At 43.8% G+C, this 24,659-nt stretch overlaps 1 protein-coding gene across 1 annotated transcript; it reads left to right on the forward strand.

Moving 5' to 3' along the window:
* The first annotated feature begins 1,101 nt into the window (after positions 1–1,101).
* Positions 1,102–24,536, forward strand: stk10 (serine/threonine kinase 10). Its single transcript, XM_057053599.1, has 20 exons — positions 1,102–1,587; positions 8,204–8,368; positions 11,039–11,087; positions 11,703–11,852; positions 12,702–12,774; positions 13,376–13,570; positions 13,807–13,888; positions 16,649–16,783; positions 17,930–18,271; positions 18,347–18,739; positions 20,650–20,774; positions 21,268–21,391; positions 21,475–21,654; positions 21,737–21,829; positions 21,943–22,072; positions 22,179–22,303; positions 22,384–22,572; positions 22,646–22,771; positions 22,864–22,977; positions 23,186–24,536. Exons 1-20 carry the CDS (start codon positions 1,429–1,431, stop codon positions 23,324–23,326), a joined length of 3,090 nt encoding a protein of 1,029 aa, XP_056909579.1. The 5' UTR covers positions 1,102–1,428; the 3' UTR covers positions 23,327–24,536.
* The last annotated feature ends 123 nt before the right edge of the window (positions 24,537–24,659 follow it).

Here is a 24,659-nt window from a genome sequence, read left to right on the forward strand (position 1 = left end):
CCAAATGTCACAAATGTTTTTTATCCTTACCAACAAAAAACTGCAATGTTTCTTAGATAAATATTTAGTTGCATAAATGGGGTTGAATTTTTCCAGCTATGGGCTATACAGAATATTTCAAACCGTTGCCATGCTCACCTGATGTCTGATGGCATCATGTCAGGATGACTATCACCCAAATGACTTTACCTGTGCCTGATGATCAGACTGGTGCTCTGTTTAACAGCAATAAATATTTGGAATGTATATGTGTTAATATACCTTTTTTTAAAGTCCAAGATTCAAAGAAAAATATATTCTAACAATATGAAAACTGTCTTCTGTCAGCTACAAACGTGCACAGGAGGCGGTGGTTTAGTTACAGCATTGTTCTGTACCTACTGTGAGGACAGCTCGTTAGTATGAGTTGCAGGGCTTGTATGGACATGCCTGAGTGTTTACTGAGGCGTCTTCTGGGAATTATAGGAAACTAAGATTTACCTAAGATATCAACAGCATATCTCAAAATATACTATTTAATACATTACAATAGATTTGATTCAACTTTATTGTTATTGCACATGTACAGATACAGAGCAACAAAATGTAGTTTTGCATCTAACTAGAAGTGCAAAAAGAGCAACAAGTGCAGATATAATATTAAGTAAATAACAGAACAACCAGTCTCATGAAATTAAAAGATAATTTAATATTTTGACAGTTAAATACAGAGTTTAGTTGCATTTCGTCTCTTCAGTATTTAAACGCTGAACAGGACGTACGTCAAATGTGCCACTAGATGGCGCCACACCCCCAACTATACATATGAAGAGTTAACAGAGTTTTTTTTTAAAAAAGAAAAAAAGAAAAAGACTGCCGATATAATTCTAGAAGTGAAACAAGATGTTCAAAGAATTTTCCAAAGTGAAGGAAAAAAGTTTTCAACCACTGTTCCACTGAGTTCCAAGTTCAACCTCCCTCTAATATCACAGCTGTTGGAGCCGTCAGAGGATCCACCCAGCAACGATCCGGACATGAAGTCCTTTTCACCTCATCAGCGCCCCGGTGACGACGTCGTGCCCGTACAAAGAAACTACATTTCCATGACGGCAGTGGGAGGACTCGATGAACGAGGTGGGGCGGTTTTTTCTCCTCAGTTTGAAGCAACAAGTTGTGCGGCAGACAGCGCGGCTCCTCCATCGCGTCTGCAGCAGGTGGTCACTGTGCGCCCGGCATGAACCGCTGCCTGTGAATGGAATCACCGGACCTTCAGAGTTTGCACGGACGGGCTAGAATGACTTGTTTTAACTCATTCAAATAGCGTTTTCTTTCCATTAAACGTCCGGAAGTAAAGCTTTCGTCATTATCTTAAATTTCGTCGGTTCGTGCGTAATGCCGAGCGCCTAGAACTTTGAAACCCTCATCTTTAGTACTGAGGCATTCGGAATCATGGCTCTCGCTAGGTTCAGCAAGATTCTTCGTCTGCCTACAATTGAGATAAAAAAGAAAGTCAAGCAGTACGAGCACGTCCACCGGGACGTCAACCCAAACGACATATGGGAGTTAATCGGCGAACTCGGCGATGGTGCCTTTGGAAAGGTCTACAAGGTGAGATATCTGTTGCTGTTACCCCCCCTCCATGGCTGTGTTAAAGGTTGCGCACCTGTCCGTCAGTCTTATTATGTCTTTAAAAAAAAACCTAATTTTAAAAATCCCTATTCAGTCGAATCTTTTTGTTTGTGCTGATCTTAAGCAGCTTCAGATAAACTGACCTTCAGGTGAAATTGCAGCGTTTCCTGTCTGAGATCACCTTCCTCAATTTCCAATTGTGGCTGTTTCATTTATATTTCACAGTTTATGGCCTGTAATTCCAGTCACCCTTGCTAAAACTCGCAAAATAAAATGATGCACTGGTTAAATATCTTCACACGAATCCCATCTGCACCCAACCCCTCCGTCTCCTCCATGCTGGGACCCCAGCAGGCACCATGGGGGCTGAAAGCGGTCTTCATGAGTTGGTCCCATCCTCCCCAACAGCAGCTTCTTTGGCTCAGTTACTTAATGTGGATCTGTGCGCTGGTCAGTTCCCTCTGTGACGCCTGGCACAAGCGCCCTGTGTCTGCAGCGTCCAGCCCAGCACAGGGAGGCTCTTTGATGCATTGGGGGGGCCTCAGTGGAAGAAGTGATGCTTTACCAGAAGCCTGAACAGAAACTGTAGTCAGTAGTGAGAGGACTCCACCTTATTTAGTCCCGGGATGTTGTTTATACTGGACAGTCAGTATTTATGCTCATTTGGTGTTGGGGGAAAAAGTCCAAAGGTATACATTAGTCAAGTAGGCAGATAATGGAAAAAAGAAATTGAACAATTTTTTCTTAAAAGAAAGCTTCTGCTATCCTGATTTTCAGTGTAAATCCTGAGCAGTTTGGGCAAAAATAGATTGAGGAAGAAAACCTTACCAGACATGATTTACTTAAAACTTTATTCATATATTTTGTTGTTTGAAACTTGTTCGAGGCTTTTGTTCCTCGAGCCGTTTGCAACCGTTCCACTGAACACCTGCGTCTGTCAGAGGATGGCGGGGGTGGGGGTGGGGCAGGCGAGAGCGCACACAGATGACGGCCAACAAAGGAAACCGTGGGCTCGCATCAGGGGTGCAACTTCCTCCGGCGGCCTGGACAGCATCGGGATGCTCAGAAAGCTGTCTGTGGGAGTGAGAGGCCTCGAGCACTCAATCGCACGTGTGTCACATGGTTGACGAGCCTGACTGGGGGTGCGAGGGGAAGGAAACTCCCCCGTTACAAGTGACACTTGCCTGCTCATGGTCGACGTGGTCTGAAAAGGAAAAGTGAATCAAGACATTTCTCTGCCATTTCCCAGATGTGGTTAAAGGGATGAAGGAGCCAGTTTGAGTCCTCCATCAGCCTGTGAGATAAGCAGCCATGTCTTTATTTCCTGCTCCTTTGGTGCCATTCACTTGAATCTGGCATAGTCATATCTGACTCAAAATGCAGATATAGAGCTGGCGTTTAAGCCTAAATGTCTCCTATTAGCTGAATGATGTCATGATGGTGAAGGATTAGTAGCAACAACAACATTGAGGAAGGAAAACTCAGTTTCATTTTCATTTAACTGTTACTTTAAATATTTAATTGATCTTTCAATATCTATATGTTGTCTTTATAATATCTCTAAGGCATCTTATATGTATTTTAACTCAAGGTATAAGCTACATTTTTATAAGTTTCTTTTTAGATTCAAATGAGAAAGTTAAGCGTCTTTTATTCCACTGCCCGCCCACACGCACCCTAACCTCGTGTCTTTGACCGAACAATCTAGCTAATGCAGATCATTCATTTTTTAAACGCAGCCTCGTGCTGCGCAGCCTAAAGGGGAGGAAACAAGCGCTGACAGGCTGTTGTTAAAGTTCTCAAATTTACAGCGAGTTCTCAGGATTACAGCACTGCTGCCTGTGATCAACGCCACGGATCCCATGTGGCACAGAGGCTCTTTTTGAACTGCAGTGTGGCCTGTTTGCACATTTCGGTGCACGCTTTGGAACCCGGGTCCTCCTATTGCGTATGTGTGCAGCTTCCCCTCGCTAATTAACAGCCCACGTGCCAACAGGTATCACAGTTTGCAGCCTCAGCCACGAGCGGTGTCGATCGCCTTGTGGATTTTAGTACTAGATGTGCAAAATACAGTTCCGACAGTTTTCCCTTGGATTAAGGATCAAGCTTAGTTATGGCATGGCTGTACTTCAGTTTTAGGACAACAGGACGGTCCTGTATTCACAGGAAAATCAAACAGGTTTCTCCTAGATCGGTGAATAAGTAAGCACAGTTGCTCGTCTTGGGGGGGTGGCAGAGGTTCTAACATCCTCTTGGCAAAGGAAGGCCACAAGGGTAATGTGGAATGCTGTTATCTTTAGAAGAGTGCCAACAAGAGGCGAGGTGAAGTGACTTCACCACGATGTTTATCAGCGCTCCAGGGACTCTGGCTCTAATCTCAGGGACCAGCTGGGCCCCGCAATGGCTGATAGGAGCCCTCCCTGCTGGGTGGGTTTGGACTCGGCATACTGGGGGGTTCCCATCATGGGTGACGCTCGGAGACAGCTAAGCAACACAGTTTTTTGCCGATTCTTGTGTGTTCATGTTCAGTTTGGTGTGTTTCCTACTAGTACGCTTTGATGCTTATCATGATTTTCCTGCCTCGCTGACCTGCTTTGAGCTCTCGGCCATTTTCAACTCTTCCCTCACATGCATGGTGGTCCCCACCCATTTAGCTTCTGTGAGTGCACAAATTCTTACTTCCTGCTGTTGGAGTATTTTGCAAGAGTGAGAAAAAAACCTTGTCACTGAGTCGTTTGAATACATGTCAAACTAAAGGTGGAACGCCTCTTCAGAGCTTTGGCATGTCTTTGTGGACACTGGTTTTAAAGATTAACATTAACATTCTGAAATAGTCACATCACATTGGATAGAAATATTGCTTCAATCCCAAATGGAAAATGTCTGAATGTAATTTCTGGGAATTGCTTTTGAAATAGATTATTACTCACATTCCCAATTAGTTCTGTGTATTTTGCCTGAAAGAAAAAAATCAGGGTCCAGAAACTCCTAGAATATAGATTTGAAGGTAAAAATGCTTAATGAATAAGCGTTGCCAGTAGATCTACTCATATAAGGCAAAAAAGCAAAACTTGGCAACCTCAGTGCTGCTTTTTGTTCAAAGAAGCAGCCTTTCATGACCCTGCTCTCATGCACCTTCATGTGATTGAGAGGTCAGCTTCACCCCGCGTGGAAGTTGGAGGTGACTGTTTTTATTAGATCCTGTGGGAGCCTGGAGCTGCATTCCCCCTCACAGACACATGATGAGAGCCTTTAAAGGTGGGGCTGTTTACAGGTTTATGATGGGGGCAAAGGTCTGGCATACACACATTCCCCCAGAGGGAGGTTGGTGTGTGTGTGTGTGTGATTGTTAGGACTGTAACAAAGAATAAAGCTGGATATGCACACCAGCGTGTGGTCTGCTCTCTTGGCCTTGAGGTGAAGGGCCTGAGGGAAAGTGTTATTGTTGGTGACCGGAAGGCATTTGGTCTGTCAACATTGTGATAAATGAGTCCACATTCCTTTATGTCTACAGTTTGAATGAATTATTTAATAAACTTAATAACACTCTATTGCTCTGTAGCTTTCTAGTTAACCCGATTGAACGAAACACTCCCAGAGTAATCATTAATACCTTTGTCAATACAGACACACACACACGTGGTCTTGCGAAACATTCCCAGTTTGATTCCCAGTTCTGGGCCCGTCTGTTTGTACATGCGTGTTTGCCCAGTGTGATGGCACATATGCAGTGTTATATGTACCAACACATGGCACATATGCAGTGTTGTATGTACCAACACATGGTACATATGCAGTGTTGTATGTACCAACACATGGTACATATGCAGTGTTGTATGTACCAACACATGGCACATATGCAGTGTTGTATGTACCAACACATGGCACATATGCAGTGTTGTATGTACCAACACATGGCACATATGCAGTGTTGTATGTACCAACACATGGCACATATGCAGTGTTGTATGTACCAACACATGGTACATATGCAGTGTTGTATGTACCAACACATGGCACATATGCAGTGTTGTATGTACCAACACATGGTACATATGCAGTGTTGTATGTACCAACACATGGTACATATGCAGTGTTGTATGTACCAACACACGGCTGTGACATCTGCCTTTACGTTTTCTAGCTTCCGTCAGGCTGCGGGCGGACAGTTAGTGTAGACAGATGGTGCCGCGACGCAGGCGGGGTTGACAGACGGAAACGGGGAGGTAGACAATAGCTGAGCAGCCTGGCAGATTGAGCGGTCAGGTAGGACCTCAGCACTGTGTGCAGGAAAGGATTTGAAAGAAGAAAAGAGATTATGTTTGGGATCAGACTGTAGAGAACAGTGGATAAGAAGGTGAAAAACATCCACAAACGAGTCCACGTTTTTCATCGCCCCCACCTCTGGTCTAACTTAATTTGAAAGATCGTTCCTGCATCATTAAACACCGACTGGCACCAATAACATACATGTAACAAGTGAAACTATGCAGATGGATGTGAAGCCAAATTCAGGTAACTTAGATAAGTGTGTTTGCACCCATTGTTGACTTGGGCAGATGTTTACATGGTTCAAAAGTGCTTCCTCCAGATCTACATTCCACACATTACTCCTCCAACATGAAATTCTTTTATGGCATTATCCTTCAGGCCACTTATGAGAATCATGGAACATATTGGCAGGATGATAATATAATATCATTTATAGGGTTGGCATGTGAACGAAGGTCACCACAACAGTGTTTTCTCTTTTATAATTCAGAATATCATAAATCAAGCGACGACATGGCTCAATCAAGTTTGCTGTACTGCACTGCAGGAAGTGGAAGCGGTTCACCATGAGCCCAAATAGGGAGGGTCTGAGTCATTTCCTCTTCACAGCCTATAGTTCTAGTAGGATGCTCTCATAAGCAAACACATTTGCATGCTCGGCTCCCGCAGCCTCCGTGACGTAGTTCATTCCCAACAGCACATAAAACACACCACAAAAATGCTTCAGGCCTACTTCTTTGTCCGTCCTTTAGGTGGCCAGAGGTGCACTGCTTGGTGTAGTTTCGACTGTGAATCGACCGTGTGATCGACCGTGTGGCCATCTTTAAAAACTCCAGAACCTGCTGCTTTATGCTCATGTTCATATTTGTTTCTGTGACACGATTGCCTCTACAGCCCTTTAAATGTCAGGAGGCTAAACATAAGTAAAACGATCCATCAGACGAGCATAAAACAAAATAACATTCCTAAATGTCGTACTTCTTAGCGATAGAGTTGGATCATAAGTAATGAAATGATGAATTTTCAGTCAATATTTATTAATGTATAATTTAGGACACGAGGGTAAATGTTTAAACTATAGTCTGACCTGTTTGCTCTTCTGATATCAACAGATGTGTAGTCTGTATGCATATCTGAAGCCGTGGTATTCGGATCTTACAAACATGGTCCTGCGATTTCACATATGCAATGAAATTCATCCCATCTGCTCATTTGCAAATATTTAGCGCAGCCTGAATTTATGGACCCCCACATCCAGCACAGACGACCTGTGGAGGGTCGGCGGTGTCGATGGCACGCATCAAACTGTGATGGTAGCGGAGGAGTGAGAGTTTCTGGTCCCTCTGCGTCGAGGCTTATTAAACCGACTTGATTGATCTGTTGGCGGCCGGCAGGGAGACGTCCTGTTGACTCGCACTGTAGGTTACTTTGAAAGGGGGTGGTTTGCCCACAGTTCTGTTTGCCAAACACACACACATGGCCGTGTCATATTAAGCTAAGGTAAAGAGGAGCTTTGCTGTAAGCCTGCACTGTTTATTCAGATGTCTTCCCACAGCCTCTGTTAAAGTGTCAGAACCCAGCAGTTTTGGGCTGATATGGTCCTCCTGTCCACTGGGCCAGACGTGTGTGCACGATGATTCGTGCTCTTTTTTCCCAACCCAAGAATCTGATAATGTTAAAGGTGCGGCTCTGTCTCTGTGTTCTATTTTAAATCTCGGGCCTGTGCTCTTGAAAACAAGGCAGTAAAGTTGTGGTTTTGTTTTCAGTGCAGTTTCCCCACAAAATCACACCCGACAACATTCAGGACTCTGCTTCCTGCACGAGGCTGCACACCATTTGTTTTCATGTGTTCCAAAAAGGCATGTTTTACCGTATGTTTTGTTGCTAAAAATGACTAGGAATTCTGTCTTAGTTTAGACATATTGATACTTTGTGGGGTTTTTTTGTGGTTCCTTCTTTTCATCCATTGCCTAAGATGGGTGTGGAGTTTCCTTTCCTGTTTTTGTCTCTAACCGGTAGTTTGTCGAACCTTATTCCAGTGGCCACGCAGCAGTTGGGATTCCCTCTTTCTAGAACAGTAGAAAGTCATCAAAGAACTTTATCGTTCTAGATTTGTTTGCATCACATCTTACAGATCGAGGTTGATCTTTGGGATTATGGTTGAAAAGAATACATATTTTTCTCAGGGGAACTCTCATACTCAATTTCTACATACGTACTGTATTATGTTGGTTTAGGTGTTCAGATTCATTTCATTTGTTAGACATGCAAAATTTAAAGGTTATTCAAATAACTTCAATTTTGCTCCACTTCTCCATGTCAGGCCAGGAACAAGGAGACGGGTGTTCTGGCCGCAGCCAAACAGATCGAGACAAAATCCGAAGAGGAGCTGGAGGACTACATGGTCGAGATCGACATCCTGGCTAAATGCGACCACCGCTACATCGTCAAGCTGCTGGACGCCTTTTTCCATGACAACAAGCTGTGGGTAGGTCGCACAGACAAGCAACGCTCGTAAAACTCGTGTTGTCGTTCAAGAGAAAAGGCTAAATTTAGAAGGAGTACTTTTTCTCTTTGAGTAAAAATGGAATGCTGCTGTATCTTCACAATGACTGAGACATCATCTACCAGAGGGACCTTATCTATTAGCTAAATCTGCTATTTGGTCACACATCTTTAACCCTCTTTATATACACTCTGTGCACCAAAAATGATGTTTGTTCATCCATTTGCACTTTTCTCATAGCTGTTACCAGCTCCCTCGGCACGTAAATGTAGAATGCTCTGCAGGAAAGTAGAAAAACAGCCATTTATAGCTGTGTTTTCAGATTCACGGGGTGGTGTTGTTCTACTGTTGTATCATTACGAGAATATTTCTCTTCCAAATGAACAAACCATAGCTTAATCAGTCTGGTGTTGTCGTAAAGGTGGAGATTCATTTCGGTTTTGTGTTTTCTCACATTATTCTTGCCAGCCAGTGTAAAGGAACTAAAATCTAATGGGCCAAGAAAAATAGTGATCTCACATCGGGGGTTAGAGTTTAAAATATCTGAGGAATTACAAGACAGTTCATGTCAGAATTATATTGGCAGGTTTTCTCGGATTTTTGGTATAGTGTGTTGCTAATACTGACATAAATGAGCATGTGTCTTATATCCGAGTCTGGATGGTGGATGTTTTTTTTGAATCAGGTGGACTGTGAGGCTCTCTCAGCTCGTGCTGATAAGTCACATGCACAAACATCCTGTCCCGCAGCATTCGCACCACGTGTTTCCTGCGTGGCTTCAAAGTCTGCATCGTTATCTTGACTACGACAAAAACGAAGGCAAACCAAGCTTCATTGTTATAAACTCGCCAAACCCGATAACTAACCCTCCGCTCGGTCATCCGTCGGGTCCCCGGTAACCACTGGTCAGCGAGATGACGCACGTCAGTGCCATCCTGCCTGTGCTGCTTTCTGTACCGAGAAAGAGAAGAATAGAGGAAGAAGAACAGTGAGGCGACTGTTTGCTCGCTCGCAGGAACAATCTGGTCTTGAGTCTGTAAAAGGGTAGGCAGGCTGACAGCGTGAGATAAAGAAGGCCTTTAACAGACCGCTGACATCAGTGAACGAGAATGGAGAAAGAGGACAAAATCCAAAAAGATGATTCTATAATGTGCTATGTATAATTTAAAACTCTGTGGGCATGTCACATTCCGGTTGCCTCTTTGCCTCAGCAGGAGAGATGTGGACAAAGCTCGTGCCTCTGACAGCGCTCAACCCAGAGCTGCTATGTTCAGTATGTCCCCCAACGAGTCTGGTTGCATTCTGGCCTGCAGCGTGTCGTGCCTGTCAGCTGCCTGGCTACAGAGATGCTGTTCCAGCATTGACAGATTTGTGTGACTAAAAGGGCCCTCATGCACTCCATTTAATGAGGAAATAATTTGTTGTGTGCGCTATGCTGCAAGAGATTACCATTCCAGTAGGGCCTCATTTTTGTCCTGCTACACATAGCAAATGTAAAAGGGAGACTGTGAATTAAAACCGTCTTCTTAATTCGTGACAAATCCCAAAGGAGTTTGGTTTGTCCCTCTCTGGATCACAATAGATCGCCGTCTCGCCCAAAGCTGCACGGCAACATTGACATTCCTCGTAAGTGTGCTGGTCTTAACCGCCACGTGACTGCGTGAGTGGAGGTGTGATCGCTTGGCTCCTTCCTCTCTGAGAGTCTATTGTACTCGGGATTCTCTCTGTCTGGTCTGAAACTCCGCACCCTGTCCAATACCTGAATAATGCTTTGACAGCGTTGTCACAGCAAGCAGTGATTCAGGCGTGAGATCACGCAGCAGGCATGTCTCAACGCCGCCTACATTCGACCTTTGGCCCTTTGGATTCGCAGAACGACTGTGAAACCCTGCAGTGTTAAACTATGTAGGGAAATTAGGGAGGATTGTTCCCATCCACCAGATACCATTTAAGGAATGTGGTCATATTTTTTGTCATCTTTGTATCTCTTTAAGCTCTAAACTTTGTTGGTTCGTCCCTGGAAGTGTCCACTTGCGGAAGGACAGTTTATCACTCATTTTGGTCTGAATCAGTCAGGAATTAAAGAGTGGGTTCACAGTGCAGAGGGAGTAAAGGCAGAGCTTTAGCCACGTGTGTCTGCAGCCACCTCTCAGCTGCAGGATCAGAGTTTGTGTTTTTTAAACATGTTTCATAAATTACATGAACCTCACTGCTATCTGGCGTGAGCTAGCACCTTACTTCAAACTAAAAAAAGAACAATGCTTTATTTGTCATGATACAATTTGAAAGTACATCGAAATTTCATGACCAGATGGAGGGCCAGTCCGAGCCAGCTGCCACTCGTCGTGACCCTTTTTTTTTTTTTTTAAATTCAAAATCTTTGTGTTCTGAAACGTCGCTGTCATCTTCTCTGTTCCGTTTTGTGGTTTTTGAAATGCTCTAGGTGTGTATTTAACTCTTGTGCTTTTATTAGTTGATGTCATTTGTGAATGTTGATGGTTAACTTCCTTTTATTGCCACCCTTTTTTCATGGAATGTCCTCACTTTAAGGTTACATAATTTTAGTATACAATAGGGCCCTCTCCTGTACTTTTGCGTCTTTCACATGATCGCTTGAGTGTTGTTGGATTACCTCATCTCTCTATTTTGCAGATCATGATCGAGTTCTGCCCCGGAGGTGCTGTGGATGCCACAATGCTGGGTAGGCCCCTATCTCTGGTCCCTGTGTATCTTCAGCCTCGGTCCTCAGGGTCTAGTTCCACACCCACTGCTGTGCTTTTTCATCATGCTTGACTTTAGAAAGCCTAAAAACTGTTGATTCGGTAAAAGTTTAGAGCCTTGGAATCTTTTACAGAAGTGATTTCCTCCTGGCTGCAGCCTCGTTCTCTCTGGCTTTGAATGTTCTAGACATGTGGGAACCTCCCCCCTGGACTGTTTTCACTTTGTAATCCTCCATCCTCATAACTGTCTGTCCCCCTGCTGCAGCTAACCAAACACAGACATATCAGAATAAAGTCTGCAGGGGAGCGCTACCTTAGATGTGTGTAATCTCTTCTGATCTGGGATTACTAATCCAGTCACACTATCTGAGGGTGTTTTGATGAGATTGTCACAGTGGTTTACCTTCTCCTGTTCTCCCTCTTGGAGTTCACACAGCAGATCCGTCCCATGTATAGCCATGTTTGCATGTATGGTAAATATGGAATGTGCCCAGTGAGCATGGTTTCAGCCCTTTTGAGCTTTCCCAACACTCACTCTCCCAATTTCACCCCTACGCCACATCTAACCCCTCCATCTTCGTCCTCTGCTGCTCCAGAGCTGGACCGCGGGCTGACGGAGCCGCAGATTAAGGTGGTGTGCCGTCAGATGCTGGAAGCGCTGACCTACCTCCACAGCATGAAGATCATTCACAGAGACCTGAAGGCTGGTAACATCCTCCTCATGCTCGATGGGGACATCAAACTAGGTGAGGGTTTGGATTCACTTGGTAATTTGACTTTTTGTCAACGGCTGTGTTTATTGTGATCTCGCTTTGATTTCCTTTTTATCCCAAGCCACCACAATTATATATAATCAATGGGAGTTGCCCTTTTTAAAACTCATTAGGTGATGACACAGACTCATTCACTAGCCAAGGAATTTTCCCCTAAAAGGAAGCGATACCTGTGATGTGGGCAAGCCTATGCATGACACTGATAAATGACACATTATATCCTTGCACGGATCAGTAAATTCTAGCTTAATGTTTACGTCAGTGTCTAACTCACACTCATTATCCCTGTTCCTGCTGTAAATCGAGGATTAACTTCTAATAAGTCATCTCTAAGTTAATAATGTCATCATTTAAGCTTATACTATAGGTTCTCTGTCTGTCTAATTCATAAAATCTAAAATTCGTAAAATCTAATTCATTTTCTTGGTGGGAAATAAAACGTACTTCTGCAAAAAGTCATTTTGCGAAAATCCACATGATACGTTTGACTGCGAGGTCAGAGAGATTGAAATTGAGATTAAAAGTCTGCAAAACCAAAACGTTGACTTCAGTCCCTGTAATAGAACAGCACGCTGGCTTCTTTGAGGGAAAAACCCTCAAGTTTTTGCGTAACACCTCTCAACTATGGCCTCCACGTAATGTCCTTTACACAAAGAAAATCTATATAATGTAATCTAATGGCCACGGGATTTCTCATGTATTCAGCTTTTACTGCCCAAGTACGTCGGTTAGTTTTGAAAAGGCTTTGGTATTTTTCTCTTTCTCCCACTTTTTGGAAAGCTCTCTCACACCCTCCCTTCGTTCTTGCTTTTTTGCTTGTAGCTGATTTTGGAGTATCTGCAAAAAACAACAAAACATTGCAAAGAAGAGACTCTTTCATCGGAACACCGTACTGGTAAGTACAGAGCAGCACAGTCACTTAGGAGTGGATGGTATTGATGGATTCTTGCCAAATATTCTGCCAATAACTATGATCTTATCAGCATCTGTGTACAGGAAAAGGTTTCAACGAATGACACCTTCTGTTGTGTTTGCTCACACATGCAAATGAATACCTCAACCGCTGCTTTTGTTGCCGCAATATTACACTTGCCTTTACTCCACCAGAAAAATGAAAGGAAGAGTGACCTTTGCTCCGTGCTGTCGGACCCTATATGAGCGTAGTGTTTTCCAGTTAACCTTTAACAGGAGCTAAACAACCTGGTCTCTTCACAGTCAATGTTCTATCAACATCCCACTGTCAATCCAGAGAGGTTTTGAGCTTTGAAGTTTAATTTGTGCTCTTTGGAAGGTCTCATGGTAAAGTCACATGAAACCAGGGAGGAAACCGTGGGGTATTTGCACTAGCAAATTCAAGCTGTTTTTCTGACACCCTCTCCACTGAACCAGTGTGTTTGGTGTCAACACATGCAAAATAGTCTGCGGGAACCCAGCGGTGAGGTTATGTGTATAAATCATCAACACTCTCAGTCCTGATTTCCTTCTTTTGTGCTCAGGATGGCCCCGGAGGTGGTGATGTGTGAAACCATGAAAGACGCTCCGTATGACTACAAAGCTGATATCTGGTCTTTGGGAATCACTCTGATCGAGCTCGCCCAGATCGAACCACCGCACCACGAGCTCAATCCTATGAGGGTGCTACTGAAGATTGCCAAATCGGATCCGCCCACTCTGGAGCAGCCGCACAAATGGTGAGATACGTTGAGAAGATTGGACAAGAATAAGAGGAGGAACAGGGATCAGGTGCTGACAGGAGACCAGGAAATGGGTTAGCTCCAAGTTTAGGCACAGCTGTGCAAAGGGGTGATCCAAGTGTACAAGCATGAAACATGTTGAAATCTTCTAGTTCGTGACATAACTCCCCGACCTTTCTCCGCCCTCCTCATTTTTTTTTGGGATTAATGCTGTTTTCTTACTTTCTGCCAAGGTCGCAGGACTTTAAAGATTTCCTGAAGAGAGCTCTGGATAAGAACCCGGAGTCTCGTCCCAGTGCTGTCCAACTCTTGGAGGTAGGCAAATAAGCAGCACAGTGCAGATCTTTCACATGTGATGGAACATTGTCCTCAGTCTGTCCCTGTCCAGGACACATGCTAATCTATTTATATTCTATTTTAAGATGTGAACAGAGGGATCTCTGCCAGGGAATGTCTGTTGAGCCAGGAGAGGATCCTGGCATGTAAATAGGAGAACGAAAAAGGAGTGTGAGGCAGTAAAATAGTCACGTAGTATAAAATAAATCACTTAATAAATCAAAGTGGGAAACTATTGGCTTGAAAGTAGAATTATTTGGAAAGAACTGGGTGTCAAATATCTTGATCTAATATATTTTTTAGTTCAGGAGTCTTGTTGAGCTTTCTTTTGTTCTAATCTCCCTCCAATTCTGACAGTAATTGTGTATAAATTAGTTAAAATACGCTGTTAAATTAATATGACTCAAGTATCTGTGTGTTCATGTTAAAACCTGAACAGGGCAAATGTGGAAGAAAGTAACCAGGGTGTGTCTTATAGTGCGAAAGTCATCAAAATTCAGAGCTGCCATTTCCTGCCTGTATCCCTCAGCTGAGGGAAGGGCAACTATTTACATTCCCACCCTCGGCCAATGGTATGTCTGGATTACCAAGAAGTCACCACCTCTGGCCAGTTAGAGAGGAGCAGAGATGAATCTCTGGCCTGCTGGGAACTCTGCATGTGCTCCCCTGTGATGGTGGGAAAAGAGAGGGCGCGGTCCAGTTTTTGGTGCCGCACTGGAGGTTCTAGATGTTTATCATGCCTGCTGCTCCCAACCAGCTGTCAGATCTCACTAACTTGATAGTTTTGGAATGGTGGCATCGCATTCATCTATGTTGAACATGTGTAAATATACAGTAGTGGAGGCCCCTGTGTGTTTTGGGTGAAAATGTGTGTATTTGTGGAATTTTAGATAGATCTGTGCGATGATAGTAATGTAAAAGGGCGTCACTTTCTGTCCAGCTTTACTGAGATCATCTTTATTGAAGCATGTTTCCATTTTGGTCTCGTGTGTGTCCCAGAATGCATACAAAAAACAGGCCATTACTGCGGCCGCGTGGCTGGCAGGAGGCCCTTCGGGTGGCTCAAATGCAGCTCGTACTTCCGCACAGTTTGTCATGGAATTTCTCCGAAGTGACTTTCAGCGTTGTGTAATAAGTCGTGTTTCTCCTGCTGACCTTACCACATCTGTATGTTGGGTAACTCTTCCATGGGAGCCAGGACTGTTATTGTTTTGCTGGGTTTAGTTCTAAGAACCCTCATTGACATCACACATTCTTCAGACCTGAAGCATTCTCACGGCTGTGCGTCTTTGGAACAGAGGAGAAAAGCACCCCCCCTCCTCCAATAAATCTCTCGAGACATCCTTTGATAAAGAGAACTGACCATGAGAATTACCAGCATCATTCCCTATTATAAGTCTTTATTTTAAGTATCCTCCTTTTGGTGTGTTCACATCAAAATACGGGTGGGATAAATGCAACCAGGATAAAGGGCCCTAAAAAAAACTCAAACTACAAAAATGAGTATCATAAATCAGATGTGACCACTTTAAACCAATGACCTTCCGTACCTTAGAAACAAAACTGAAATTGTAATCCATCCATTCTTCAGCTGGATGTAAAATTTATAAAATCCCAGTAATGATGGGCTAAATAAGCCATGTGCTCCATCCCATTTGGAGCTCAGCAGGTAATTCAACGCCCCCTAAAATGGGCCATATTGTTCGCATTTCACCTTTTCATGAGCAGCCATGTGTGGAGCAGGCTTACTAAGAGGCAACATGAAACCTGTAAGAGAGGACATGAGCTCCACTCAACCACATATTCATCCGTTACACCTGGAGAAAGGGCAGGAACAGAGCAGGGGTGCTTCACCTGGAAACACTTGGAGAGTTACAGAATCTGGAAGAAATCCCAGGATTAAACAGTGATCATGAATCATGGATGCCATGGTCGCTCACTTGTCCTCTTTTCTCTTACTTGGTGTGTTGCTGGTAACTGTAGTGGTCAGGGATTGACCTATTGACCTCATGAGTATACCTTTAAAACCCTTAATGTTTTTTCTTTTTTTACTCTCACTCCATTAGGAGGCAAATGACATTTACACCAACGGACTTGGCGGACAATCGCTGATTGTTGGTGGTCACTGGAGAAGTTAAAAGCTAATTCAGTCCTCCACAAAAAAAAAAGAAAAGGGAAATGGCCTCATACAGTCTTACTTCATGCTCCAGCACCACTTGTGGCATTTTCCCCTTTGGTCAGCTGTTCCAATTAAGTTACGCAGCAGTGCAGAGTGTCTGAATAATAGATGGTCACCCGTGCCTCCCAGCTGCACTCAACATTTAATTTAACCTTCGCTCACTCAGATCTGCATCACCCTGTTGTCACCCTGGCAACGCCCTAATGTTCTGTAGTTTTTGGTGGTTTTGAAACAACTTTCTCCCCGTGTTTACATAAGTGCGAGTTGGTGCTCCATGTGGTTGCTTTTCAGGAACACGCAGAGGGCAGATTGAGTTTCCTTTGCAGGGAAATCCTTGTCGCCTTCCAACACTCACGTGATGTCTACAGCTCCATTTATTATATTCTTCCTGGGGACTCGCAGGCATCTGCAACGGATGTCTGAACTTCCACAAATCTAGGAATGAAATGCAGAATTGTACATCATTTTTGTAATTTTGGTCTCCTGCTGGCCTAAGCAGTGACCCCCTGGTCCACTCTGCCTCGCAATTAACCTTGTCTGCACTCTCTTTGTGTCTTCAGCACCCTTTTGTGAGGTCGGTGACATCAAACCGTCCCCTGCGGGAGCTGGTGGCCGAGGCAAAGGCTGAGGTCATGGAGGAAATAGAGGACAATAGAGAGGAAGGAGAGGAGGACGATGCCATGGAGCTGGCCGTGGTAACAAAACCTGGATCTCTTTGTTTTAGCTGTTTTGTCCTTGTAATTTTGTGAGGACTGTGCGGTCGTTACATAAAAAAAGAGCTCCTGAAATAATTGGATTCACACACCAGTGCTCCTTAAACCGCTGAATCAAAAGACAGTAATAACTGTTTGTCCTCGTTATATGGTGGATGACCGCAAGAGGAGAAATTATTGCTTTGCCTTTGTGTTAGCTGCTAAGTGCTCCTTTAAGAGGCACATCTAGTACCTGTCCTTATCTACTGCGTCTAAATCTAAGTGTGCTTCCATTTGACTTTTGCAAGCTCACGCCTCAACCTGGCTGTCTGAAAGTGCTGCTGAAGGGAATTCAGTAACGCTTGAAGCTGCTTGGTCATTAAAGTACCCGACTCAGCTTTATAATGCCTGTAAATCTGCAGTAAAAGACCCGAATCCTTCCCTTCATTCATAAAACAACAGAGAACAAGAGATCAGAAAGTATCACAGAATACAGAATCCTGGGATTCATCCACACCCACACGTGGTTAAATATAGGTGCTGCCTTCAGCTTCACTTGTGTTACCTCACAAGCACTGAAGCAAATTATTTAAGGTCACTCATTGTTCTGTTTTCCATAACCTGACCCTTGAATAAAAGGAGGCAGTTTGATCCACGCAATGCCAATTCAAACAGGAAGCGCTTGCGTATTAAGACTCGGAAAACGAGGAAACCTTCACACCAAAATGTGGGGAGCTAAAGCTGCAGTGCAGTGTTGAACTTTACCGAGTGGCCACTGTCATTAGTGTTAATCCTGCAGATCCCCCACCAATGTAGAAGTAGCGAAGCAGTGGAAGAGTATAAGCAGGAACGACGGCATTGCTGCCAAAGTGAAATTTTGTCAAATAGCTGGGTGGCAGTTTAGCTCTAAAGCCACATGCTATTGTAAGATCACACCCTACAGTCACCCAATCAGATTCCAGAACACATAAATCCCTCCAATTCAATTATTATACCACTGAGCCAATATATAATTAAGAAGGATATATGGCTTTTACTACACAATGGACTATTTGATTGAAGGAACACTGACAACTGTTGTTATTGCAACAATAATATAATAATAATATAATAAGACCAACTCTCTTCACTGTTTGCCCCCCCCCAAAGGCTCCAGAAAAGGAACCGTGCCAAAGCAGTCAGACGAGTTTGGATGGAGACCAGTCTCCTGACAGTCCCACCACACCCACTCCATCCCCAACGACACCCCTGCCTGTACCCAGGAAGGGGACTGCAGCAGATACACCAACAGAAGAGCACCCGGTCTCCGACAGGGTCCCTGTTCCCTTGCCGAGGCAGAATACCCCCTCAAAACATCCAGAACCTTTGGAGAACAAACTGGCCGGCGATGCCAGAGTGGAAGCCCATCCGAGCCAGATCTCCACTAAAACTTCCAGCTCTGATTCAGGCATCGAAGATGGGAAGAGCACACCCACTTCGGTGGAAGATAAGGTAATGTTTGAGTTTTGGATCCAAGGAACTGAAGACTGTCTGTAGTGTCTATTAATGATGTTTATTCATATTCAGACACCAGAGACAGAACAGCCACCATCTCTTTCCAAACCAGAGGTGTGTGAAGAACAGCTCCATATCATCATTGACTCCAAAGACCCAGAAGTGCCAAAGATCCAAGTGACCCCGAAGGAGAGCAGCGACGTGGTTAATGGAACCTTAAACACCCAGAGTCCTTTAGACTCCCCAGCACCCGCCCCTACTCCATCGTCCACGCCCCGAGCTGGACAGAATGGCAGCGTAACCAAAGGCCTCCCAGAGCGGACGTCCGTGGGGGGGACTGCCGAGACATCTTCCGCATATATCAACGGAGGGATCTTCAGCAATCGGTCCTCTTACGCAAGCAGCATGGCGTCGGAGAGCATGGACCTGTCCATCAACAAGGAGAACATGTCAATATCTTCGAGGGTGAGTTAAAATGCCAGCAATACCAATCGGCGGTGACAAGATCCTGATTGGTGTTGGTATAAATCTAGATCTGGAGCAGATTCTGGAAGTTTGAGGCGGATGTTAAGCGATAAAGGGTTGTAAAAGCAGGTCCCTGGTTCTGCGGGAAGAAAAAATATTTCGCAGCACCGTCAGAGGAACCGAAAGCGCATCGTGTTGTGTTTTTTTGGGGGAGCGGGTGTGAACCTGCTGAAACAGACTGGCCTGTGTTCTGTTAGCATTCGCTAGCTTGGATTATATGAGCTTTAGCAGCAATGTAACAGGATGTCCCTTTAAATGATCAGCTTTTTAACTGACTTTGGCGTGATTGGGTTTCAAAATGACTTCACTATATTTTAAACAGCTTTGTACTTTTTTGATTGATGTTCTTTTATTATTTGTTGAGAAAGCCTGCAAGGACAGGCATAATAGAGCGTATTTATCAGTAAACACGAGGCTGTTTACTCAAGCAGAAATATGCAACATTTCCCATTCCCTGGGCCCGACAGGGCTCTTTGTGGTGCGACTGGTCTGTATTCATCAGTGTGAATGGAAGTTTCCATGCAGCCCGTCGCCCCTCAGATGCTTCTGGACTGTCTGTGATTGAAATCCTATTAACTGTGCAGGGAGTCGGGCCTGTTTGTGGTATGTTAAGTTTTTTCCAGAACAGATTATGGAGCCAGCTGCCTGCAGTGAGGGCGAACGGCTTTATTTTTTTCTTTGTTTATTAATGATGGGATGCTCCCATTTGTCTGTCTGTCTGTCTGGGTGGGTGCGTGCATGCTTGCATGTCTCAGAGGTGCACCCACCCTGTGCATGTCATTTTTGTGATCGTCCCCGTGTCTGTGTGTCCTCATGCTGACTTATTGTATCCTCTATTATTTGCCAAAGCGCACGTCCAGTTGTGCTATTTCTAGCTGTAATTGTTTGAAGTATTAACCATGTTGCAGCAGTGCTGTAAACATTGTTTGAGCAGAGGATGATGGGGGGATATTGGGAACGTAAGCATTCAGGGATGTTTCCTCACAAGCTCCAACAGCCAGCCATTGTGTTTGAATGGCTTGTTGAAATTATTTGTTGTTGAATATTTGTTGCACTACAGTATGTGGGTTCTATCATCTTAGAACAGGCTTGATGCCAGAATAGTGGAACACGTATCGAAGACGTTCATGAAGCCTGATCCACGATGAGGTCATATAGTTGAGATATTATCTTGCTGTGTAGTTTCCCATAACAGTGACAAATGCAACATGTTTTCCCAGTGGAACCAGTCTGACAACAGCATGCCTTTGTCACTTTTCCAAGAAGCACTGACACCAGACTATTTTGCTTTCAAGATAAGAATTTAGACATCTGGGGAAAGAATTTAGAATATTACCGTAATATAAATTAAAAAAAAAAAACTTGTGCTAGGTTTAATTTAATCCAACTTTATTTATATAGTCTGTTACAATCAAGGGTGTATCTAGGTGCTTTCCAGAAACCCAGTCTGACCCCCCAAACAAGCAACAGTGGCAGGAAAAACTCCCTTTTAACAGGAAGAAACCTTGAGCAGGACAAGGCTGACTTGGTAAAGGACAAAGGGGGGTAGATCATGGGGGAAGGACAGAAAAAGGGAAGGAACAGACGCATTCCAGCTATTAATTGGGATCCTGAGGATGCAAAACTAAAACAATAAATTTTTCTTAAGCATCTTTGTGACAGTAACAGTACGGGTCTGACCCCCTTGTCAGAATTACTTTTCCAGCCTCTGGCTTCACTTCCTGATTGATGTTTGCTGCATTTGTGCAGTGTTTTTCAAAATAGGAAGACATGCTTGCACTGCAAACCAAGTTTTTTTTTTATATGTCTCTACCTGACTGATTTGCCTCCTTCCTTTTTGGTCTTTTTAGAACTTCTCCAGTAAGACACTGAAGAAAACCAGGAAGTTTGTTATCGACGGCGTAGAGGTGAGCGTGACCACCTCAAAGATCATCGGTGATGATGAGAAGAAGGATGAGGAGATGAGATTCCTGAGGTGTGTGTTTGACTCCACAGTTCATGATGACATCATCATGTGCAATTTGTCATGATCTCATTTCCTGAATGTTGATAAAGTTAACTGCTTGTTGCTCCGACTCAAGTCTGTATAGCAAAATGTCTCCTTTTGGATGTTATTTTGATATACTTGCTATTTCAGGCATCTTGCTCTTTTTGGAATCTCATGAGCTTTGAGTCTGCAGATATCTTTAAAGTCATGGAAAATGACCATTTTTAGAATGTGCCTTTAGGCAGATGGGTTAGGGTTGGGCCTTTACTATGTTTTTAATTTGATAATTGTCCATAATATATATATATATCTATATATCCTAAAATGCATAATGTCACTTAAAATGTCTTGCCCAGTGATAAATTTCTAGCTTTATGTTTCCACTTGGTCTAAAATCACAGCATCACCACACTAACACTGACATCTAGTGGCGTGTTAATGTAATTGCATGTTTACTTAATTTTTTTAAATTTTTTTTTAGGCGTCAGGAACTGCGTGAGCTCCGGTTGATCCAGAAGGAAGCCAATCGTGCTCAGGCTGTCCTCAGCGCCAAACTGGAGACCCAGCGAGAGCAGATGCACCGCCGTTTTGACCAGGAGATGAATGTGAGTAGCGACGTCCTGACGCAGAACCGGGCCACAAGTCTGACACGAGTAAGGAGAAAAACTGTTTTTTCCACATGTTTTAGGCCAAAAAGAAACACTATGATGTGGAGCTGGAGAACCTGGAGAAACACCAGAAACAGACTATAGAGAAGATGGAGGCAGACCATCATGTCAAACTCAAGGAGGAGACTAAACGCATCAAAGCCGATCAGGAACGTGCACATCACAAGTTTCTGGATCAGATGAAACACAAGAAAAAGGAGGTGATTTTAAGATGACCGGGGGGAGAAGTCTGTTATGGTTGTTGAAATGTGAAGTTTTACTGATATTTCCAAATCTGTTTAGGTGAAACAGTCTGTTGATAAGCTGCCCAGAGGTCAGCGCAAGGACACCTTAAAGCTGAAGATGAACGAGTACCAGGAAAAGAAGTTAGAGGAGGTATGACTGCCTGGGCAGGGGTGTTGTTTTTGGTTTTTCTGGGTTTTTTTAAAAAAAAAAAAAAAAAAGGAAATACCAGTTACTTCTAAAGCTGTTCTCTTTTTGTGTTCTAGGAAAGGAAATTCCTGTCAGACCAGAAAACCCACCTCGACAGCACTCTGCTGAAAATCATCTCCAACAACAAGCGGGAGATTGCTGAGATGGAGAGAGAATGCCTGGACAAGAAGCACCATTTAATCAGAGGTGGCACAACAACATTTATATTGAGCCAGCACCCGCGTCCACGTTTTGGATTCAAGTTAAAAAACTATTTATATTTAATATTTTTAATATTTTCCTGTCTTATTAGAGCGCGAATCTACAATTTGGGACTTGGAGGAGAAGAACCTTCATGAGAGGCACCAGTTGTTGAAGCAGCAGCTGAAAGACCTGTTCTTCCTCCAGAGGCATCAGCTTATGAAGAAACACGACAAGGTAAATCTCCTCCTCCGCAGCCCTCCGTTCGGCTTCAAATCTGCGTCAACCTCCATGTTGGAAACCTTTTTCCGCCGCAGGAGCTGGAACACATGCAGTGCTACAACCAGCGCATGATCGAGAACCTGAAATCTCGGCAGCAGCAGGAGAAAAGCCGGCTGCCGAAGATCCAGCGCAGCGAGGCAAAGACCCGCATGGCCATGTTCAAGAAGAGCATCCGCATCAACTCCACAGGCAGCCCCGCCGAAGACAGGGAGAAGATCAAACAGGTGAGAGGAGCTTTGAATCTTCTCGCACTGCCTTATTTTGCTGCCCTCGGTGCTGAGGTTTGTCCTCCTCCAGTTTTCCCTGCAGGAGGAGAAGCGGCAGAAGGCAGACAGGCAAGTTCAGCAGCAGAAACACGAAAACCAGATGAGGGAGGTGATCGGCCAGTGTGAGAGCAACATCAGGGAGCTGCAGCAGCTCCAGGTGAGCGCCGTCTGACCCCAATCACGCCCTCGGCGGCATCATTCTGGGTTTGTCGGGTGGGTGGTGACGCGGTCGCGGGTCCTGTGTTGCAGAATGAAAAGTGCCATCTGCTGATGGAGAACGAGACGCAGAAGCTGAAGCATTTGGATGAAAAACACAACGTGCTGATGAAAGACTGGAGGGATCACCTCAAACCCAGGAAGAAGGTACGAGGCGCTCGAAGCATTAAGCATCTTCTGTAGAGTCCACCTGCCTTTTTCGCGCGCTGGTTTCATTCAGATTTTTGTCGCAATGCTACTTGTGATAATTTTACGCGCCAGAAATGCTGAACTCGGCCAGAATAAGAGCCGTGCATTTCAGTGTTATTTCCCTTTAAACCCATTTTTTAAGTCTCCCTTTCTTCTCCGACACCAGCTCCTGGAAGATGAGCTCACCCTGAAGAAGAAGGAGCAGGAGGACTTTTTCAGGATGAGCGAATGCGCCGAATATGTGAACCCAAGTTCTCCCAACCGGCTCTCCAAGTTTGTGCCCTACCAAGAGTCCTTCAACACATAGGAACTCTTTCCTCTTCCCTCCATCTCTTTCCTCTTTAATTTTCACAAGTATTCCTGGTTTCACTCGTTCATTTTTCCTTTCAAAAAGCCGACGTATTTAAAACTCGCGCTCTCGTTTGCCAATCCTGGGTTACGGCACCCCAGGGGGAAAAATGCTTGTTGTAAAGCTTGCAAGCCAGTAATGACGCACTTTCTTTACTCGTTTATCCGTGCCGTCTTCCAAAAGCAAAGAACAAAAAAAGAAAACGGAGTTTCTTTTGGCAATTCACGTGTTCAGATGCATGTAAGATAGCAGCTGAGGTCTGCCGTAATTTATTTTTATTGATCAAGAGGAAACGCTTCATTGTGGATTTAATGACTCATTTTTTTTAAACACAAAGCACCCGTATAAAGTTCATGATTTATTACTGTATGGTGGGAATGTGGGACAAGGCCGAATCCAGATCAAATTTATTTTTCTTCTTTTTTTTAATCTTTTAAATAAAGGATTTTAATGGACGTGGACGAATCGTGCTTAACAAAAATGTTAAGATTTTATGTTACTGTCAAAATCAGTCACACTGGATAGGAACCAAAGCATAAAATACTGTTCTTGAAGGTTGTTAAATAGTTTTTTTTTTTAATTAAATAAATGTACTCGGTGTCCGACTGTTCTACCATGTGCAGTAAATGCGCCGCTTGCTAACCAAAGTGCAATATTACTTGTATATCTTTGCTTAAAGAGCTTTATTGTTCTTCAATTTTCTGTCTTTTTTGCACTGAAGGGGGGATAACATTAGATGTAAATATCAAAAAATGAATTTGCCTTTTTGAAAAGAAATTGCTTTTTTCCCCCCAAGTGCAGATTAATTTTTCTGAGCAACTCTTCATGTACATTTAAGGGAATTCAGCAACTGAAACTGCTGAAAGTTGCCAGTAAAGCCTGCAGCTGATAAACACGTTGCCTTAAAGAAACCTTTTTCAGAGCCAATCAGCTAGCAGATTTTACAGCGCAACGATCAGGTACAGCTTATTTTCTTTCCCCAGATGTCAGATCTTCTAAAGTATTTAAATGTGTCGTCTAAATTCTTCTTTTTGTCGTGTTTGTTGCGTTTATGCCTTCCTCTGCCTCGGTTTACATGTTTGTATGACGGGCTTGTGAGTGTGAATGAAACTGTATCTGAAGGAACCACTGTTGTAAATAACTTAATAAAGGCAGATTTTTCTAATAATGGGACTATTTGATGTATTGCAAAAGCACATTTGCTGCCTTCTGCTCAGTTTTAGTAAATGAAGCCATTTAATCGTTCTTTAAATGACTTTAACAGGTTACGGGTTCTTTAACACTCATACAG

The sequence above is a fragment of the Takifugu flavidus genome, chromosome 14, assembly GCF_003711565.1.
Source record: "Takifugu flavidus isolate HTHZ2018 chromosome 14, ASM371156v2, whole genome shotgun sequence".
Taxonomy (NCBI): Eukaryota; Metazoa; Chordata; class Actinopteri; order Tetraodontiformes; family Tetraodontidae; genus Takifugu; species Takifugu flavidus.